The sequence below is a fragment of the Alligator mississippiensis genome, chromosome 2 (assembly GCF_030867095.1).
Source record: "Alligator mississippiensis isolate rAllMis1 chromosome 2, rAllMis1, whole genome shotgun sequence".
NCBI lineage: Eukaryota > Metazoa > Chordata > Crocodylia > Alligatoridae > Alligator > Alligator mississippiensis.
In genome coordinates, this window is record NC_081825.1 from 150,064,238 (window position 1) to 150,084,780 (window position 20,543).

Below are 20,543 nucleotides of genomic sequence, written 5' to 3' on the forward strand. Positions count from 1 at the left end.
CAAAGGCATGGTGTGTTTTTCTCTATTTTGGCTACTCATATTTATTGCATTGCATAAAGCTTTGTTTAAAAAATAGTGCCTTTCACTTTCATTGTATATTATTTATCTGAATCATCTCTCTAACTTAAAAAAAGTTCATCCTCGCCCTGTCTCTCTTTCTCCCTCCCTCTTTCTGTTTTTGACTGGACCACACTATTTATCTGTCTTTTGGCAGCGTTTAATAAACTCTGCTCTCACAATTGGTTTGCTACTAAGCTGCATAGTTCTAGAATTAGCTCAGAAGGCTAGGATATATAGCTCAATAGAGAATACTGGACACATCACTGAACAGAAACCATACCCAAAATTCCAGTGGTTTTGGAAGGAGAATTTGGGTACATCTTTATGGGAGAAAAAGTCTATATTTTTGGGTAGGAGGAAGAGAATGCTGGTAGAAGTTTCACTTGTTTAAAAGCTTTTCTGGAGGAATTAAACAAATGGATCTTGAGAACAAGGATGCAAAGTCTCAATGATTATAATTAGTGAGAGGTTCCTTTAACCCTCAGCTTAAGCCTTCAAGCAGTTCCTATGGAGGAGTTGCTAAGAAAAGATCAATCACCTTCTTTATACCTTGCTCAATGGCTATGCTGTTTTAAATGGCTTTTACTGAATGCGAACTTTTTTGGGATAAACAACCCAGTTTAATAAGAGGGAGGGGATAGAAAAGGTCAGAGGATGTAAATATATACAGCTTTTGGCTAGGTACAGACAGTCAAAAAGCCCGAGGCTGAAATGATTCAGTCTTTGCAGGTTAGTCTAAACTGCACAGATTAAATTGAAACAGAAGTGAACAGACATTTACCTTTGATTCAGAAAATGCAGCCACATGCCTGCAATGGCACAGACCAAAAGCAGGGGGGGGGGAGCTGTTTGCTAGAGCACAGCTCTCTGGCTCTGTTCACTTCCTCTTCCTGCTGCCCCCAAGGTCTCTGGGACTTGCAATCCAGAATGACAGCTGCAGGACTTTGCAGGGTTGCTCATTACTTCCTCTTCTTGCTTCCAGGTGCCTCTGGGATTTGTCACAGTTGCGGCCAGCAGTAAGTTTGAGCAGGGGAATGGGGTGTTTAGCCCCTCTCCCTGGCCCAGGCCCCAATCAGGGTTTGTCTTTCGGTGGGTCAGCCCCCTCCCCCCCCCAGACTGGGCTACATCCCCAGCTGGGTTTGTGTCCCCCAACAACCCCCTTGTCAGCCAGCTCTCACTTCTTCAGCTAGGGAGCATATGGGCAGGGCCAGCCTTGCTCTCTGGAGCAGACAACATAGCCCAGCCCACGGCTACAAAAATGCTAGGATGCTGGTGGACTGTGATTTAACTTGAACCAGGAAGGGGTCTGGGACAGAAGTTTCATAAACCAGTTTGACCCAAATCAGCTAAGTCTGATACTACATTCAACCAGGTCTATCTTAATCCAGTTTCAGCCATTTTGATACTGATTTATGTGCACTGAGCTTCTGCTTTGTTACAGGTTTAAACCAGTTTCTGGTCAGTTAAACTGGTTTATGTGTAACTTCTGTCCCTAACCCTAGTGTAAACTGGTCCAGTGATGGTAATTTACACATTGACTTGAATCTGACGGTGCTTTCTGGTAGCAATCAGAGGCCAGTAGACCTCATTTCAATGCAGTCCTTCCACCACCAGGCAGTGTAGTGGTCAGCATGGCATCCTCAGGACTGCTAGAGCTCTGTGGTCTCCATGTTGCCAATTGCTCAAATCACAAGTGAGACCTTATGAGGAAAGATAAGGGAAGATGCTGCATGTATTGATTAAGCGCTTAATATACACACACCCCACATTCATACCCCGATTTTTGTTCTGCGCTGGTATATGTTACCAGTTTTATTGGTGCTCAGATTAACTTAGTGGCCAGCCAAGTTGATCACGAGTAGGATCCGGACTCCTTGTGGTCCATCTTGTCAGAGTGCTGCAAGGATGACATGCAGAACAAGACCCAAAATCAGTATGTCTTGCCTCATCTGTTATAGCCTTGTCAATTCACCCAGTCCTCTGGGCTTTTGCTATATTATCACTGTGTTCTTCCTTGAATGGCAATTGCCAATGTTCTCTTTCTGTTCTGAGGCAGATTCTTCCTGTTTTTGGTCTTTTATCTGTCTGCATTCTTCAGCCAGTCACCAGCTGATGTTTTCATTTTCCACAAACACACTCTCACCCATACGGGATACAAAAGAATAAAAAGGTCAAACACTTATGTCAAGCTACAGCGCAATACAAAATGGAATTTCTTAAGGCAATGCAAAACTCAAGAAAATACATAAAATTAAAAGCAATAGGCAAAAAGTCTATTTGTATAACACCCATGTCCTTCCACAAGCAGGGACAGCGTGTTTGGGAGGGAGGGGGTGAGAGAGAAGGACCTAGTATAGTCCTGAATACTCTTGCAGAATCCATCTCCTTGTGTCCTTTTTGTGAGAGGTACAAGCCACTGTTAGAAAACACAGGTCCACGCGGTGAGTATATCCCTTATCTGGGCTTCTCAGATGTGTCTGCAGGTTTGTTTCACTGAGCAGCATCGTAATGGTTCCACTGGCCACAAGTGGCTTGCAGAGCAAGGAGCTGCATTATCCATTGCATTTGCCTTGTGCCAGAATTCCTTTTTCATTTCACACACTGAGAATTGGGGCAAGGGGGTGTGTCTTCATGAATACAAACACAGTTCTCAGCATTATTACGGTATTCTTTCCTGCAGCTCTTGATACACTTACTCAGAATACTGGAGTTTTGATTCCCAACTAATACTCAGTAATAGCTGAATAATGTAGATATTCAGAGAATGAACTTAAATACTTTTTGCCACTTTAATGCAGCACATGCACATGAACCGTATGCAGCACAGATATCCATAATGTCTTCATTCCACAGTAGACAGGAAAAAGAGAATAGCATTTTTTCCAAGGGAAAAACCCACCGTGTAAAATAAATCATACATACGCACACACAAGTTCTGACACTTACAGTCAATAAGGTGAATTAGAAGACTGCATAAGAATAAGAAAGTGTTCACAGGCTTCTAATTAACTAAAACTTACTCCATTATAAAAGCCTAGCACTAGAATAGCAACAAGAAATCTTGCCAATTCTCTTTTCTTTCAGTGATGGCTTGTTGTACATATTTACATGGTTTTAGAAACTTCTCCTACAAGAGTATTTTTAGTGAGAATTGTCATGGAATTCATATTTTGTAATTAAACTAGCTATGCTGTTTGGAATACATGCACACATTGTCTAACGCCAATATCCAGTGGCAGGCCAGAATGACTCAGCTGGGGTCCTAGGTGGGTTTTCCGTGGGTCCCAGCCCCCGTCCACTTTACCCCCATCTTTTGCCACTGAATGCTGTCAAAGCTCCAGTTCCACAGGCTGCACCCAGTGGCTCCACGGTCATAGGTTGCCATCTCTTGGTCTAAGGAATCTGAAATATAAAAGGTTTATAAGTGGTAGATGTATTTACATATTCACAGACAGAGCCTTTTCAGTTGTAAGTTTTCAGCCAAACTGTTGTGGGGGTTTTCACTCTTTAGAACCTGTTTGTATTTGTTATGTTGTTGTATTGAAAAAAACAGCTTTGTTTTTTGTTGTGTTTTTTTATTTAGAGGGAGGCTAGTTTAGAGAGCAGACTGTTTTCTTGGCACAATCTGGGGGAAAATGATTTAAAATGATGTCTTATTAATTCAGAAATATGAGCATAGTTTCTCTGAAAGCTTAATTTTTTTCAGCAATAATCTTCTACAGCATATTTAGTATATGGATTCAGTTACAAGAGATAATTACTTTAAAAGAGACCTTGAAGTTTAATATGTAAATAATATCTTTGTGAATTCATAAATTCACAACTTTAGATTTAAAGGATAGCTTTCACAATGTCAAGCTGACAATCTGCTTTTAAACAGCCACACAAAACAAGTATACAGCCTTCCATGATTTTTTTCTTAAAAGAAAAAATTAACTCTGATATTTAGCAAACTATCATGCTGTCTTTGAATCACATCCTGAAAACATCTGATGGTCTGAGGGGTGAGACTTATCAGCTTCTTCAACATGGAAGATCATTTTAAGCCAAAATATTCTAGTACTTATGGTTTCAAAAATGCTCACCTTCATATTATCCAGTATAAAATAAAGTAGTGGATGCTTTGTTGGATATGTAGAAAGCATCAGAACTTCTGCTTCAAGAAAGCAGCAGAATGACAGTAAAGATTCTTCCCAGTTTCATTCCTGGTATGAAGAAATATAGAGGTAGCATGGTCCATTGGATAAGACACTGGAATGAAACTCCAAATGTCTGGATTTCATTTCCTACCTGGCCACTGACCCATTCCATAACATTAAGCCAGTTGCTTAGTGTTAGACCCCGACTTCATGTGATGCCCAACAACTAGGGAGACGACGGTCTAACTGCCCATGGATCCTGTTACTCATTAGCCAGACCAAGCAGGGAGCAAACACCAGCACACATTGCTCGCAACAGCTTTATTCAGAATGGAGACAGCTTCAGATTAGCTCTCAAAAAACAACAAACTGAGGAGCCACCCTGAACAGCAGTTCTTTCCAACATTTATACAGCTTGGTTCATACATATTAACATTCACCCCGCCTATAACCCACCTTTGGTTCCACCCATTTCTCTTCCCATCTCAAGCTCCACCTCTGTTTACTGTTTGTTTCCTTGGCATGGTATTGCCTATGCAGTTCATTCATTTACATGCCTCTCTACTAAAAGCACATGCATAAGACTTTGACCCCCATCTTCTTTCAGTCCCTTGCGGTTTATCACTGGTTCTTGCTGGTTTTCTTGCTGACTTCAGCACCATCTCCAAGGTCATATTTCTGCTTTTGTCTCCTGACACTAGGCTATTCTATTTTTACTCAGCATATCATGCACTTTGTACCCTACCCTCCTGTTAAGAATCTGCTTACTTAAGCATTAGTCAAGTTGGTTGCTTTTAATGTATATCCAGCCTTGTGACTAGCAGCTTTTGCTGAGGTTACTTTTAATATATCATTCAGCCTTGTGACCAGCAGCTTCTGCTGAGACACAGGAAAAACTTTTATTCAGCTGCACATACAGCACTCCCAGATTCCATATCATTACCCCAACACCCAAAATCCATATTATTTCCCTGACATTTACTTTGAATTGTGTAGACTGGGATTGATATCTAAAAGCCAGCTGCAGTTATAAAGAAGTACTATAGTATGTCAGCTGGATGAGTGTTTATTGGCGCACACAGTCCCATAATGCTGTGACTTCTACCCCAAAGTAAAGATCCCTGGGTTCTTGGGTGGAAAGTGTTAGTTGTAACAGGACCAGCTGCAGCAGGAATTGAGTAGCCTAATTTGTTTTCTTCCAGGAGTAATTAATGCATAAGTGGTCCTTTGTTCATTACATTTGTCCCTACTGTGACTTTCCTGGACATTTCTGCTATCTGTGCTAACTTGCCCATAAACAACAAGGCCAAGTAAAATTGGTGTGATAAATGTATAGTAAAAGCAAAAAGAAAAAAGACGCTACAATGTGAAAATTGATGTACAGCAGTGGTTTTCAGCTGGAAAGTCATGAGATCCTTTCAAGATCAGGTCAGTGATAATTAAATCAGTAAGATTTATATGTGCCTTTGAAATGGTTACGAGTAAATTATACCATTATATATCACAGAGTGAAACAATTAAGAATAATTGTCTGAGTATCTCAATTGGAAAATTCAGTAGAAATTCAGTTTGTAATATTTTTATAACCTGCTTAAATGTAACCTTATTTCAATACAGATTTGAGATGTGTTGCATTCTTCTTTGTAAAAGGATGGCCATAATTTCATTTGACACAAATTGCAGTGATGTTACTGTGTTTAAATATCTTTCTAAGCTCTTGCACAAATTATTCAGACAATCCTCGTGCATCTTGGCTTTAGTATTCTACTAATGTAGAGCTGATGGATTAGAGCTGATGATTAGAGCTGATGATGCCATTTTAGTGGCAGGCGAAAGCAGTGAAGCCAGAAGATTTCAAATCCTTGAGCAGAATTTCATTACTCCATCATGAAAAGGGATGAACAGTAACTGGCATAATTATTTCAGGACTTACTGATTTTTCTCCATATCTTGCTCATTCCCAGCCTCCTATAAGAAGTCATGCTTTCTTAGGACATTCAGTGCCCTCTTAAATAGAAGGAAGGCAAGTTTTGAATATCTAAAGCCAATAAGAATCAAATGATTGCTAAATACAGAACTAGAAATCTTGCTCTCTTACTGTGTGCCATGCAGTTGAAGTCATTAATTCAGAGTAAATGAAGCTTTCAAAGGAAGACCTTCTGCAAATCTGATCAAATGTACGTGACAAATGTTTTATCATAAATTTAACAAGGGAAAATATGAAATGAGCAGGAAGAGTAATTGGTATTTGAAACATCCTTGTATCGTTCCTTGCCATTTCTATGCCACCATTCTTTGCATGTATTTTTCTTTCTAGAATATTTTCCAGAAGGGGCAGATCCCAGGTCCAGGAGGTGTCATGGCTTGATCCCATTTTGGATGTGCAGCACACCTGCAGTGATCTCTGAGCTCACTACCATATCAGTGCAGCTCCTGGTGGAGCTGCAAGTTCAGTTCTCTCTACTCGTGAGGGCTAGGGACAGAGCTTACACATAAACCGGTTTAAGTGATCAGAAATTGGTTTAATCCTGTAACAGAACAGAAGTTCAGTGCACATAAACCAGTTTCAAAATGGCTGAAACTGGTTTAAGATAAACCTGGTTGAATGTAGTCTCAGAGTTAACTGGTTTATATCAAACCAGTTAATAGAACTTCTGTCCCAGACCCCTTCCTGGTTCAAGTTAAATCAGAGTCCCCCAGCATCCCAGGATGCTTTGCAGCTCTGGGCTGGGCTGGGCTGCCTGCTCCAGCAGAGCAAGATTGGTCCCGCCTCTGCTCTCTAGCTGGAGCAGTGGGGACTGGCTGAAAAGGGAGTAGGAGTGGGAAACTTGGCTGGAGACACCACATGGTCTGCCTGGCTGGGGTGGAGCAGCTCCTACCAGACTTTTCCCATGAGACCCTAGCCAGGGTCTGCCTTGCAGGGGTGGAGCAGCACCTGCCAGCTTCCCTCATCCCCACCCTCACAGCTTGAGTGGTGAGAGCAGGGCCATGGCTAGATGCCAGCCTGGGCTGGCCACCTGAGGCAAAGGGGAGTGGGGAGAGGAGGGGGGTTTAATCCCCCTTCCTTCCCCTCTCCCACCAATGCAGGACCCCAGCTGGGGTCTATCTGCAGTCAAGCTTTCCCCCATTTCACTGCTTGAGCAGCGGTGGGGGGTGTGGCCACATGCTGGCCTGGGCTTGCCCCCTGAGGTTTAGGAGAGGGGGGATTTAATCCCCTCTCCTTCCCCTCTCCCACTGGCATGGGTACCCAGCCAGGCACCCCAGCTAAGGTCTTGTGCTGGTTGGAGAGGGGATGAAACCCCCCTTCCCTCCTCACCCTTTACCTTAGGGCAGGTTGGGACCAGTGTCTGGCCACACCCCTGCCCCTGCCACTTGAGCAACAAGCGTGGAGGGAAAGCTTGACAGCAGGAAGACCCTGGCTGGGGTCCCATGCCAGTGGGAGAAGAGATTAAACCCCCCTTCCCTGCTTGCCCTTCATCTCAAGGGGCCAGCCAGGGCCAGTGTCTGGCCACACCCTTGGTTTCTGCTGCTCAAGTCAGGGTATGGGGGAAGCTTATAGGGGCTGTTTCCCCTTTCCCCCTCCAGGCACACCCTGGCTGGGGACCCTGTACACCAGGTTGGAGGTTTAAACCCCTCCACTATCATACTCAGCAGCCTGCTGGGGCCTGGCCATGTTCCTCCCCATCCCACCCACACGGCCCCCCAGCTTCTTTCCCTCAGCTTCTAAAGCCTAGTTAAGAGAAACCTCTCATTTTGAAGGTACCAACCATTTTGTAAGTATAGCTGCCAACAAATTCTTAATTTTTAAATACCACACTGTAAATAAATATTTTTCCCTTTGCCCCAAAAGTCCTCCTTTTGTTGTATTATTCCTTACAGTTGCATTACTCTATATTCTTTTAAAAAAATCCTTCTACTAGCTATATTGCCGTCTTTATTCAGAAGAGAAGAAAACAAAAAAGCTATCATTTCAATGGAGGAGCTGCTGTAGTACTGAATGTGGTTTTAAATTGGTTTTAGTCACATGATCACAGATAATGTTTGCCAACAAATACATCTCTTGATTTCTTCTGGATCTGAGGAGAAAGCCAGAACAGTGAAATATATTTATTTCAGAATAAGATTGAAGGTAGGTAAATAGAGGAAGCTAGCTCTGCAGTGTTGTCCTTTCCTCTCTGTGTCCCATGTCCTCAGCAAACTGTTTCAAAATTAGGATACCATTTTTATTAAACCCTTTGTAGCTTTCCCCTTTGAATTCACTCTCATCTGTTTTAAAATGTGCACATTTTAATCTGTTATGAATTGAAGAATGTGAAAGTGATAATTAAAACAGTAAGGTTTTTATTTCTTGCATTATGGTAGATTGCTTTAAATATAAAAGAAATGAATAACAGTGCCTTTGAGATAATTACAAGTAAATATAGCATTATATATATCAGAGTGAAACAATGCAACTTCAGTCATAAGAGTAAATATTTTGAAGTAAAGGATATCATTTTATATTGGTTGGTTCATAGTATTGCCTTCATGAATTACTAAACATTATGATCATAGTTACAGGGGTTTAGGTTGTAGCCATGTTGGTCTAAGGATATAGGCAGACAAGGTTCCTTGGGTGAATTTGATATCTTTTATTAGACCAACCCAAATGGTCGGAGAATAGTTATTAAGCAAGCTTTCGGGTTCAAAAGTTGCAGCTTCCTTAGCCTGACGAAGGGTTTTTGAACCCGAAAGCTTGCTTAATAACTATTCTCCAACCATTTGGGTTGGTCTAATAAAAGATATCAAATTCACCCAAGGAACCTTGTCTGATCATAGTTGCTGCATTTAAAATCCATTGGGTCCTTCCTATTCTTAAATGTGATATTTCTATTTGTGTTGCTTTAAATATTCTTATTATCTGAAGTGAAGTTTTACATTTCCAAGATAATAGGAATTGTTGAATAAAATGTATGTTAACTATGCTCAGAGAGAGGTAGTTAGACATGTTAGTTTGATGTCAGGTAGAAGGCAAGGTAGATTCCCTTATAGACTAACTAAATAAGCTGCTATACAGGGAGTACAAGATTTTGTGAATTCTAATTCAGATGCTGTAAAAGGACAGCATAGAGCAGTCTATAAAGTAGAGTGAGTGCTTTGAATACAAAAGGTTGGAAAAGAGGAGGGAGGGAGAGTTGGAAGGGCGACAGTGCTGAGAGGCATACAACCAAAGAAACAGTAGGAACAAAAAAATCAAACTAATCCAGGTAAGGGATAAGAATCCATCCTTTCTGTTTATAAGGTGTGTATCTATCCTGTTAACTGTGCTAACATAGGTGGCTATTAATATAGGAGATTGAATCCATGTTTTCAATGAACTTCTCTCCTGGTGTTATAAAATGTCTGAAACTAATGGAGTCTCAGAACTTCAAGGATCAGTTTGATGGCTGTATATACTTTTGATATCTATACATCACATACAGTTAGTAAAACCTTGGAAGACTGAAATGATGGTAGGTCCTCCAATTTGTGCAAAACATCTTGCCATTTACTACCAGTCAGCCTTTTGTGTTGAAGGCTATTTTTTAATTTTTGCAGTCTTAGAAGCTAAAAATAGAATAAGTTAGATCATCCATTCCATTTTCCAACTTTCCGTTTGTTAGAAAAATGGTTTTCCATGAAGTTCTTTTGATTGCTAACAGCTGCCATTGTAATTGTATGTTGTTTGTTTTTTTCAAATATAGCTGATCCTACTGCTTTGGGCTTCATCATTTCTCCGTGGTCTCTGCTGTTGCTTCCATCTGGCAGTGTGTCATTTACAGATGAAAACGTTTCCCACCATGACCTGCGAGCATTCACAGCACCAGAAGTTCTACAGAACCAGTCATTGTCATCTCTCTTGGATGTTGAAAAGGTATATCATTTTCCCTTAAACTTATAATTGGGTCAGCAGAAACTTGTTTTATTTATGTAGCAACATACAGCTAAGTTTGCAAAAATGGCTTTAAATGATCTTTCTTCTGTGGAATTTTGTCTTTTACTGAGCTGAATATTTTTTCCGTACCAGAACTTTTCCCAGTGGGCTGGAGAGTGAATTATATGCATGTGTGCGCGTGCGCGCATGTTTTTGCATGTGTTTCTTTGTTGACTTGAAAAGATCTAGTAGGGATTCCCACTAGTTTTGAAAAAGTCCTCTTCCTTTATACAGCTACATGTTAGCTGGTATTTCAGTCTGAGGATATAGCCCTATGCAGAAGGAAACTGTTGGGATTAGGAGCATTTTAAAAGCTGCATCTTGAGTTTTGGTGCAGAGTTTTGTTTCATCCCAAAATTAAATGCTCATTTAATTAATGATGAGCTAGAGCAAAAAAATCACAATTTGTTTTAAGCCCATTTGTCCTGGGTTCCAAGTCAGCTGTCTGCTCCATGCAGATGTGATGCTTCTGCCCTCACAGATGCAGGCCCACAGAGAAGAAGTTACAGGACTCCCAAGTGCTCAAAAATTATGAATCAAGTCTCCTTCCATTCTCTCTCCCCTCTCCTCCTCCGTACAAAGTTTAGAATAATGAGAATAACAAGGTTTGTTTGCTTGGATCACGTTTTTCAAGCTTTTCACTACAACCATAAATGCGAAAACCCCTATTTTTGTAATAAAATGCTAGATTCTCATGAAGTCACATGACAGGAGTTGGAGCCTAAAACACCAAACATCACTGACTTGCAAGAAATGGCAACACTGGATTTGAAGATTTGCACTGTAAGCTCTTTGAGGCAGGGACTATGTATTAAACTGTATATTTTGTGCAGTACCTATAAGGATGCAGCCCTAATCTGGATTTGTTTTTCTGTTTGCTGGTTCAGTACAAAAATAATATAGTGTTTTGTTATAATTAAGGTTGAAAAAAACATTGTCTGGGGTAATATTTTAACCTTTTGCAAAGGGATGTTGACAAAGCAAACTCTTGAATCTGGGGGAATATATAATAAACAAAACAAAGTATATTGCTAAAGGGAAGTAAGTAGGCGTCAGCTCTATCTTTTAATGAAGGGTGACTTTTTCTATGACTCTTAAATATTCTTTGAAGTACAGTAATATTGCCTAATACTAATTTGTGTTTGGGATTTTATTAAAATATCTATAGATGCAATATCTTTCCTTCCTCTAGCTCCTAACCTGAATTTTTTCCCCTCTTCCCTATGTATTAAACTAAGGTTGCATTATATCGTGTTTAATTTTCTTTACTTATTTACTTGAGTGTCTGCACAGTGTAACTTAAAAATATGATTTCATCTGGTTTTCAGTCATTTAAACCTCTCTTTTTGCGGTACATTTCATTGGCATTTACCAAATTAGTTTGAATGGGAATCTTTTTTGTTTTTAGCTCTTGTTCTGGAATTGGATCATGTCTGAAAAGTACTGAAACCAAAATAGACCCCCTGTTTGTAATGGGTTTTAAAACACAATAACAGGGTTGCTTTAGTCTCTGGGTTATGACTTCATTTCTGCTATCCCAAAGAAATGATGTGTTCAACAATAAATATCAGCCAACTAGCTAGTCAGATGATGAATGCCCTATTGATTCCAAGTTGCTCACTAAATTTGAACAAAAAAGGTTTATTAAAAATGCAAAATGACAAATCATTCGAGAAATAATATATGATGAATTTGAGATATGAATTTAGTTTTGCTTCTATTTTGTGGAAACTGTTCAAAATAGTTTGATAAAAAACATAACTGTAAAAATTGTCAATAATTTCCATAATTTTACAGGTTTAGAGTATCCTCAATTTCTACTGAAGGTTATATTTTATATCTTTCTCAAATAGCGCAGCATGCTATAGAATATATTCCATTGATTTTACATATGATAACATTATTAACCTAATTCTAATCTGCTGTTGTCAGAACAGCTTTTAAATAGGTGTTTTGAATCTAGTGTTTATGTGTTTGATGTTATCTCATGCATGGATATAATGCTATCCAAACCTCAACCAGTGAATCATATAAGTACCATGGTGTGGGATTTTTTTTTCTCCAAAACATCTGGAACTACATACGCCTGTCAAACCATAATGAACAGTTAGAAAAAAGTATAAATATTTGTGTACAAAATTGTTAAGTACCATCATGAAACCAATCTAGCTATCTGGTTTCAAAGTCAAACTGTATTAAATAGGAGTAAGTAAAATTTGTTTTTACATTGCCTTTTTATACTCTGAAGAAGTTGACTCACCATATATGTCACCTGTATTTTTTTAATATTCTTTACAGGGATTGTAGGTAATAGGTTGTGAAATATTACAGTATTTCAGCAAAATTTAATGTCTACACTTCCTGTAAGTTTCCTAGCTTCAAGACTATGGGCTAGGCAGAGATGAGGACATCCTCCAACCCTCCTGTTGTGAAGCTGGGCCAGCAGGTGGAAACAAATGCAAAAGCTATTAAAAAGAGATCATAAAAGATGGAGCCATGAGGAGGGCACTGTTCTGGGGGAGAGAGGAAGACAAAGGCTTAAAATGAAATTTTCCTGAGTAGCATGGAGGGTGGGGGAAAGTCAGTGCTTTCCTCCACATGTAGGCAAGTTGCACACAAGCTTCCTGAACAGGGTCTCCTGCGGTGGCATGGTCTCCCTACAGGCTGCTGTTCTGGCACCCCACTCTGAATCAATGCCGCTCCTGGGACCTTCCCTCCCCCACATCCAAGTTCTGCTACTGGAGGGACAGCCCTAATTTGGGGCCCCTGCTCCCAGTGCCACAATTCAGGCCTGCCTTCCTCCTGAAAGAATCTACCCTCTGAGTACAGGACACTTCCTTTTATGCGGGAGTTAGGTTAAGTTGGATCATGATATATCGGAAGTATGTAGACTTGTCCATTAAGAGTATGAGAGAGCTTTGTGCCTTTCTAGCCAGGATACAGGTATCTGCTAGAGTCTTATAAGGCTGCTCTTGCTGGAATGGGAGAATCATGCAGCACCCTAGGTATAATACGTAGGATCAGTTTTGTGCTTTGATATGTGCCTTGTGGGCTAATTGGAGCAGAGACTTAGAAGTCTTACTGATGGAACAGAGTTTGGACTGAAGTGCTGTCCACATTTGCCTGCAGCTTAGGGTGGCCATCATAGAGGACAGTCTGGTTGTCCTCTGTCCTCTATTGATATGAAACCCAACACCTTTATGTCCTCTGTTTTTCAAGAGAAAAATTTATTTAGCAGCCTGAAGCACCCCCATAAATTATGCTAAATTTATTATTTAAATTCATGTCCTCTATTTTTCTCTTTTTTCAAAAGAAAAATAGAGGACATAAAGGCATCCGGTTTGATATCAATAGAGGACAGAGTAGCAGAAAACTGGAATGTCCTCTATGTTGGCCTCCCTAGCAGCTAAGGGATTGCAATTGAAAAATATAGTAGGTAAAGGCTGAAAAACAAGGATTTCTTAAAGCTCCCTTCTCACCTAGTTTTCAAATATGGGATGGACAAGTAATTGAGCTAAATTCATGCTCCTCTACAACGGTACAACCAAGACATGGCTAAACATCACTGTTCTCACAGCAGCTGTAGTATTTCAATCATGCGGTATGCAGTGGCATTCCATTGCTCAAAATACATAAATGAGGACTACTTGATATGTGAAAGAGGATTGGCTCTTATGTTATTGTTTTCTGTGTCCAAATTGTCTCAACTGCACCTAGGCAGTACAGCACCACTAAATTAAATGATCATTCAATAAGAACTTGAAATCAGAAGATGTTACATGGATTTAACAGAAGGTGAAACTGGGCCCACTGTCTCCTCCTTAAGAATGATTTCCAAGGCCTCCTCTACATTGCCCACTTCAATTTTGTTGCATTTTTTTTTTTTTTTTAGAATACATATTTTTTTTCTTGAATTTCTTCTACATTCCATAATCTCTCTCCACGTATAGCTCAGATATAAGATGTTCCCTTGACTGTACTATCAGCCAGTTGAACTAAACTGTCTATGATGATTATGTCAGCAGTATTAGTTGAATCACAAACTCATATCAGTGGAGTCCTTTGTGTAGCGCTATGCATGACTCATGCACTGGGTGTTGAAGCCATACCCTCCCTGTGATTAATTAGAGGAAGTTTAGTCCTAAAGTGTTCTTGTACAGATAACTTTTTATATGAATAATCGTAATTACATTTTAAAAAATTAAGAAGTAAGAAATCCAAAGAAATATATTCTCTCTGAGTCTCCTCAATACCTGTCATTACTGTGTATTATTATCACTACAACCGTTAGTGCTAAATTGAAGAGAATGAATAAAAAGAATGTATTTAATTTATTTTGTCATGGAAGAATGAAAATATTTGTATGGCTTATTTTAATTAAAGTGTTTAACACAGTGTTCAGATATCCAATATTTTCATTTTTTTAAAAACAAATACACTCACTGGAAATTCTGAGAGAAAAACATAGATTCCATCTACATGTAATGCATATGGCGTGATTAACCAGTTAATCACGCCTTGAGTGGTCACCTGGCCACACGTTCATTCAGTAAACAGAGTAAATTAATTAATTCAGCTAATAGAGTGATAAAAAGGGGAATAAACTACAAAGTTATTCCTCAAAAAATGTGGAATAACTTTGTAGCTGCTTCCTATCGTGCCATAAATTGAATGTGTGGCCAGGGGACCCTGTAGTGGGAGCCCCATCAGCTGACAGAGCTCTGAGCCATGGGGGCACCCATACACCCCCCACAGCTGGAAGACCCTAGCTTAGGCAGTTTCCTAGCAGTGGGTATGCTCCATGCTTCCCCATGGTTGGGAGACCACAGCTGATGCAGTGCCCCAGCCATGGGGGTGCTTCAGGTGTGATCTGTCTGCTGTGGGGGCCCTTGGGGCATGCCAATGGCTGGGAGCCTGGGTCAGCTGAGGGGCTTCTAGCTGCGGGAGCACATGGTAAACCCTCACAGCTGGAAGCCCCATTACCTGAGAGGTCTCCCAGCCTCAGGAGCTTGCTTCTTGGTGGTGCAGGGGGAGCCCAGGACCCCCCTGCACCAGCAATAAGGCATGATGGGATCTGATTTACAATCCTACATTTGCATCTCTTGCTACTACGTAGCTGACAATAGGCTGCTAATTATTTTTGTCAGACCTCTGTGGCAGGGTGAATATGTAGGTGGTTTGGGATTTTTAGCAAATTGGTTAGTGCTGTCAGAAACATAACTGCAACACCAACGCAGTGCAATTAATAAAGTATTGCATTTTGATGTGGTGTGGCTGGACACCACCCATGAGACTAGATGTAGGACAGGCTCTTTGAAATGGTTTGTTGTAGTTCTGTGGAAGCTTTTCTTTTCCTTTAGCATTTATGTGCAAAACTGTTACTTAACAGTGAAATGAAGGGGGCTACCAATTTCACTCTTATTTATTAGCCAAGTCAAGCTACTTAACATAATATTTTCAGTGGTCCAAGCGCTTGGTATATGATGTTGTATTTATTTATTTATTTCATTTGTCTGCCATTCTCAGCAAAAAAGGGCCTAGGGTAACTTACAGTTTTAAAAAAAGGGAAATTGTAAAAACAGATAAAACATTAAAAATATTAATTAATAAAACAACCCCAAACAATACCCCAAAATGTAATCCCACGTGTTAGAAATTGGTGTCTTGTAGTGCTTCTGGAAGACGTCTAAGCTCTGGCTCTGGAAGGCCTGAGGACCGAGGGAGTTGAAAGAACAACTACTGAGGAGAACTTCCCATGTGTTTTCACCAAACAGACATGGTGCGCAAATGGAACGTGCAGGGTGGGTGCTCTCAGCTGAGCTTGAGGATTGTGATGGAACATAAGGGTGGAGGCAGTCTCCCAGGTACATCGGGCCCACAATACCAGTCCTTTGGTCAATACCAATAGGTCTATACCAATTCTTTGGATGCTTCTGGAAAGTTATTGGGAGCCAGTTCTGACTCTGGAGTACTGGAGTAATATGTTCCTGGTGATCCACCCTATCAGAAGTCAAGCCACTACATTCTGCACCAGCTGCAGCTTCTGCTTAGCCCCAAGAGAAGCCCTACATAGAGTGCATTAGTAAGATCAACGGGGTGCAGTTTCTCCTGGCAGTCTCCAGGCAAAAATTGTTAACAAATGCCATGAGTGCAGTTTCTGTACTATGCCCAAGATCAAAGCCAGATTGACAAGGGTACAATAATCCAATAGCATCCAGATGTGCCTGGAGCTGCAGGCAGGCATCCATCTGTACAATGACCTGCTCCAAGAATGGGAGGCTGGAAACGGAAATCTCTCTGGTTAGAGACAACCTGGATTTATCAGTCCAGTCATGATTTATAATGCTGATTTTATAAGTCAAGAAATCTTCAATAAGAATATCTAAAATATTGAATAATTCTATACCTATGATTATGCTACAAAATTGTGTATTGAAAACTGGAAAAAAAATTTAACTAATGTATCTTTTTCGTGGGATTCTCCCAGAATATCTTCTGTTGGTTTTTTTTGTATCTCTTCTCCCTAGTATAGCCCCCCCCTTTTCCCCTTTTCGATATGTCCGCAGTCAATAAAACAACAGCCCAATACATTTACCCACAGGCATCCCCTGCAACAGAATTACCAAGGTGCACAATAGACAAAGAAACATCCTCCCATTTAAGGTGTCACTAATGGTGACTACCTTTTAGTTGCAGCAACATTTTTGGCCAGCTGGAGCGCAATAGCAAGCTAGGACATGTTTGCTCACAACTTAGCAACCATAAACAAATTTATGGCAGCACAAGGTCAATATCTGTTTGCACCCTAGGTGAAATGTTGAAATGACAGCTTTGTGTATATGTCTGAAAGTCCATTGATTTATCTTTCATAACATAGTTCCCTCAGTTCCTTAACCTCTGGTTGCCACTTTCAGATTTCAGGAGGACACAACACTCAAATTAAAAATCCTTAAGGTGTTGCAATGCTCTTCATGCATTTCAGAATTTATCAAGTGACTGTGCCATAAGGTCTTTTAGTCATCTTATCTATGCATACTTGGGTTTTATCTCAAATGAGGCTAAAAACCAAATGGGAAAGGAAGAGCACTGAAAAGACCTTGCAACTATTTCCTCAGAGGATTTGCTGCTCGAATTGTAATGACAAGGGAGAGAAAGAACTACCTGAAAGTTCTTTGAGGCAACTAAGTATGGAACTGAGCCTGACTTTCAAAAAACCGTGTGCGCAAAGATTACCCCATTTCTGAATACTAAAGTCATTGTGCCCCCTTTAAAGATATACTATTCATATTTCCAGTCTTGTTTCCCTCATTGAGCTGACAGATGGGTTGTGTTTTACTACAGATTCATGTTTATTCTCTTGGAATGACTCTTTACTGGGGAGCTGACCATGAAGTCCCTCAAAGCCAAGTAAGTATTTTTTAAATGTTTTCCTGCAAATGTTTTAAGTTTTTTTTAACTGGATTGTTTGATCATCTCTAAAAGCAATAACCATAGCAGGGCAAAGTATACCCATGGGGCACTGAAAAGCAGGAGGGTTTTTTTCCAGCATATGAATTTTTGTAATTTATATAACTACAAGGTATTTGTGAGAGGGAGACGTTTCAGTAGAATTTAGGGGGTCCTTACCTAAGAGAGTAGTCCCAGTAATATTTGTAGAGCTATATTTGTAAATGTGGGCTAAGGTCAGGGTACTAGGACACTAACCTACGAGGCACAGACAATCTGTACCTTGGGGGTCTTTAAGAGGAGACTAGACAAGCACCTGGCTGGGGTCATCTGACCCCAGCGCTCTTTCCTGCCCAGGCCAGGGGGTCAGACTTGATGATCTATTGAGGTCCCCTCCGACCCTAACAACTATGAAACTGTGTAACATTTTTGCAGTCAATGGAAGTTGGAGGTTCCTAGTCCTTTCAGAACTGGGACTAAATAAGTAGGATCAGAGGTAAAATAAGTCATTCCTTCCTGATTATAGGAAGTAAAGCTGAAACAAAGAATTCAAAGATCGGTGTACCTAAAGGTAATCTTACTAGAGTGTAAGGGTTATAATAAGGGCCTAGAGTATTGTATTCCATATTATGCAGCTGGAGAATTTGTCATGAAATTCATCCTTAACTTTACTATTGTGTTCCAGAATCTAAGCACTTGTTAAAAAAACAAAAACACAAAACAAAACAAAAAATCCAAGCAAACCCTTACCTAGAAGTACTAAACATTGTTAAAAAAGAATGATGTTTCCAAGTATGAACTTTTAACTGGGTACATCTACAAATCCAGTTTACTGCAAAGTTGACTAATTAGTTCTGCAGTAAAGCATCACAGTTTACACATGCATCTATATTAGGGCTCAGTAAATTAACTCTGCTGTAGGATAGTAATGTCTGGGACAAGTACTGTACTACAGCGGAGTAATTATGTGCACTCAAACACACATGTAAACTGTGACCAGGGCTGGCTGGGGCATAACGGTGCTACAGTCCAGGGGCTGCCTGCTGCCTAGCCCTGCAATATAGCATCCTTGTGCCCCAGCTAGCCCCTCTGCCATCCAACACTGCTACTTGCAGTCTGGGGCTGACCCCTGTGCCCGCCCCCACACCCATCCCCCTCCCGGCCCTCTGCCAGCCCAGGGCCACTCCACCCCAGCTGGAATTGCTGTGGTCCCGGGCATATCTGTAAATCTGAAGATAGTTTTAAGAGGTCATTCATTACAATGAATTATTAACTCTGAAGTCTGACAAGGACATTTTATGTCAACTATTGATCATTTCAGTTGAATTATTCAGTGAATGTTACTCATTACATAATTCTAAATTACCTTCTATACTTAATTGGGTGCTAAAAGCTATCACTTGGCTACCAAAAACTCCAGCTTCTGGCATTTCAGTATCTGTGAAGCAATTATTCATTGATCACATAAAAACTTGGTATACTGAAAATCAAAAAGTGGAACAGCATACAATAAATTGTATTTGGTATCAGTATATCACAGAAGACCTACTGTCCTTGATATCAGCCTGTGTAAAACAAAGGGCTAATTGTACTGACTTTGCTGAATGAAACATGGAATGAATTATGCCCCATCATTTAATGCATTAAATGGCACATGAATAGCACTGCTGTCATTTTTTTAAAATATACATTGAAGTTTCAGCAGGATTTCCTTTAATAGCACCATAGTGCTGCTGACATCGTGAAGGGTTAAAGCCCATTTCACCATAAAACAATTGGGGGCTTGATTGTAGTGTACCCTGTTGTTCCATCCACTGCTGAACAAAACTGCCATTCATCCTCAATTAAAACTCTTAACTTTTCTCCTTTTTGATACAGTAGTGTTGCTTTGAAAGGAGGACTAGTGTTATTTTCTTTCATCTTGTACTGGTTTATATGAAGATACAGGAAATCAAAGTTAGCCCTTCTGTTGCCAAATGAACTGCAACCATATGAGGCTTAGAATAATGACTTGCTTGCAAATCTTGCTATGAATCAATGGGAAGAAAGATTGGATTTCATTTTGAGATATTCTAAAGTAATTTAATTATGTGTGCGTGTGTACTGTATAAAGTGTGTGTGTGTGTGCACGCAAGCACATTGTGTGAAATCTACCTTATAAAATCATTACTGGTAACTTGCTTAAGAAGAAACTACCTCTTATGCTCTGTTTTTCCCTGATGCAATTTCTGCAAACCTGGGGTTGGCACATTTGAATGAATTCATCGCACAGCTTCCCATAAAGGGAAGGTATTTGCTCAAATAGGGAGTAGATTCCTTTGCTATTGGCTTCGGAGCAGCTGTAAACACAGTTACAAGACTGGGTAAAGCTTAACAAGATTTCTCAGTTAAGATATTCCATATACAGTGTGCACACCTGATTGGACTCTTTAACTCACTTCTGGGAAGATTTAGTCTTTAACACATGACTCATCATCTTCATGAACCCTTTCATTCTTAAAAACTTTAACAGACAGTATCTGAAATGACTGAAAATAAGGAGCCTATGTCCAAAAAGAACGTTCAAGCTGCTTACTTGAAAAAATGACATGAAAAAACAGAACAAAACAGCGCTTTACTTTCAGCTTGCTGTGCCCCTGCACCAAGCACACCACATGCCCACAAGAAGCATTGCATTAGTTTGACCCGACTTGCCCAACATCTGTATAGATCAGGCACTTCAACAGGGCTTTTTGGCACTATTATTTAATAGCTGATTGAATAGCTGATGTATAAATATTATAGTCTGAGCCTTACTTCTGCTCAAAGAAAAAAAAAATGAGCACTGAATATATATATATATATATATTTTTTTTTTTTCCCCCCCCAACATAAATGGTAAAAATTGTTAATGCAATGTCATGGCTGAGAAATTAAAGGAAGACTTGAAAGCCCAAATGTCAGTT

General features: G+C 40.1%; 1 protein-coding gene and 1 long non-coding RNA gene across 12 annotated transcripts in view; one reads left to right on the forward strand and one right to left on the reverse strand.

Moving 5' to 3' along the window:
- PTPN13 (protein tyrosine phosphatase non-receptor type 13) overlaps nucleotides 1-20,543 on the forward strand; it is a 234,938-nt gene that overhangs the window by 69,750 nt on the left and 144,645 nt on the right. For all 10 annotated transcript variants that reach the window (XM_014600565.3, XM_019488152.2, XM_059722262.1 and 7 more), the window contains 2 exons: nucleotides 9,923-10,092; nucleotides 17,494-17,559. In XM_014600565.3, coding sequence (XP_014456051.1) covers nucleotides 9,923-10,092; nucleotides 17,494-17,559 — 236 coding nt within the window. The remainder of the gene's footprint in view (nucleotides 1-9,922; nucleotides 10,093-17,493; nucleotides 17,560-20,543) is intronic.
- On the reverse strand, nucleotides 1,775-4,593 carry LOC109283337 (uncharacterized). Of its 2 annotated transcripts, XR_002090452.2 has the most exons (3): nucleotides 4,351-4,589; nucleotides 4,146-4,265; nucleotides 1,775-3,462 (listed from the first exon to the last, which is right to left on the reverse strand). It is a non-coding gene; the product is annotated as an uncharacterized LOC109283337 (long non-coding RNA). The 2 variants fall into 2 exon arrangements; XR_002090451.2 differs by having other exon boundaries at nucleotides 4,146-4,593.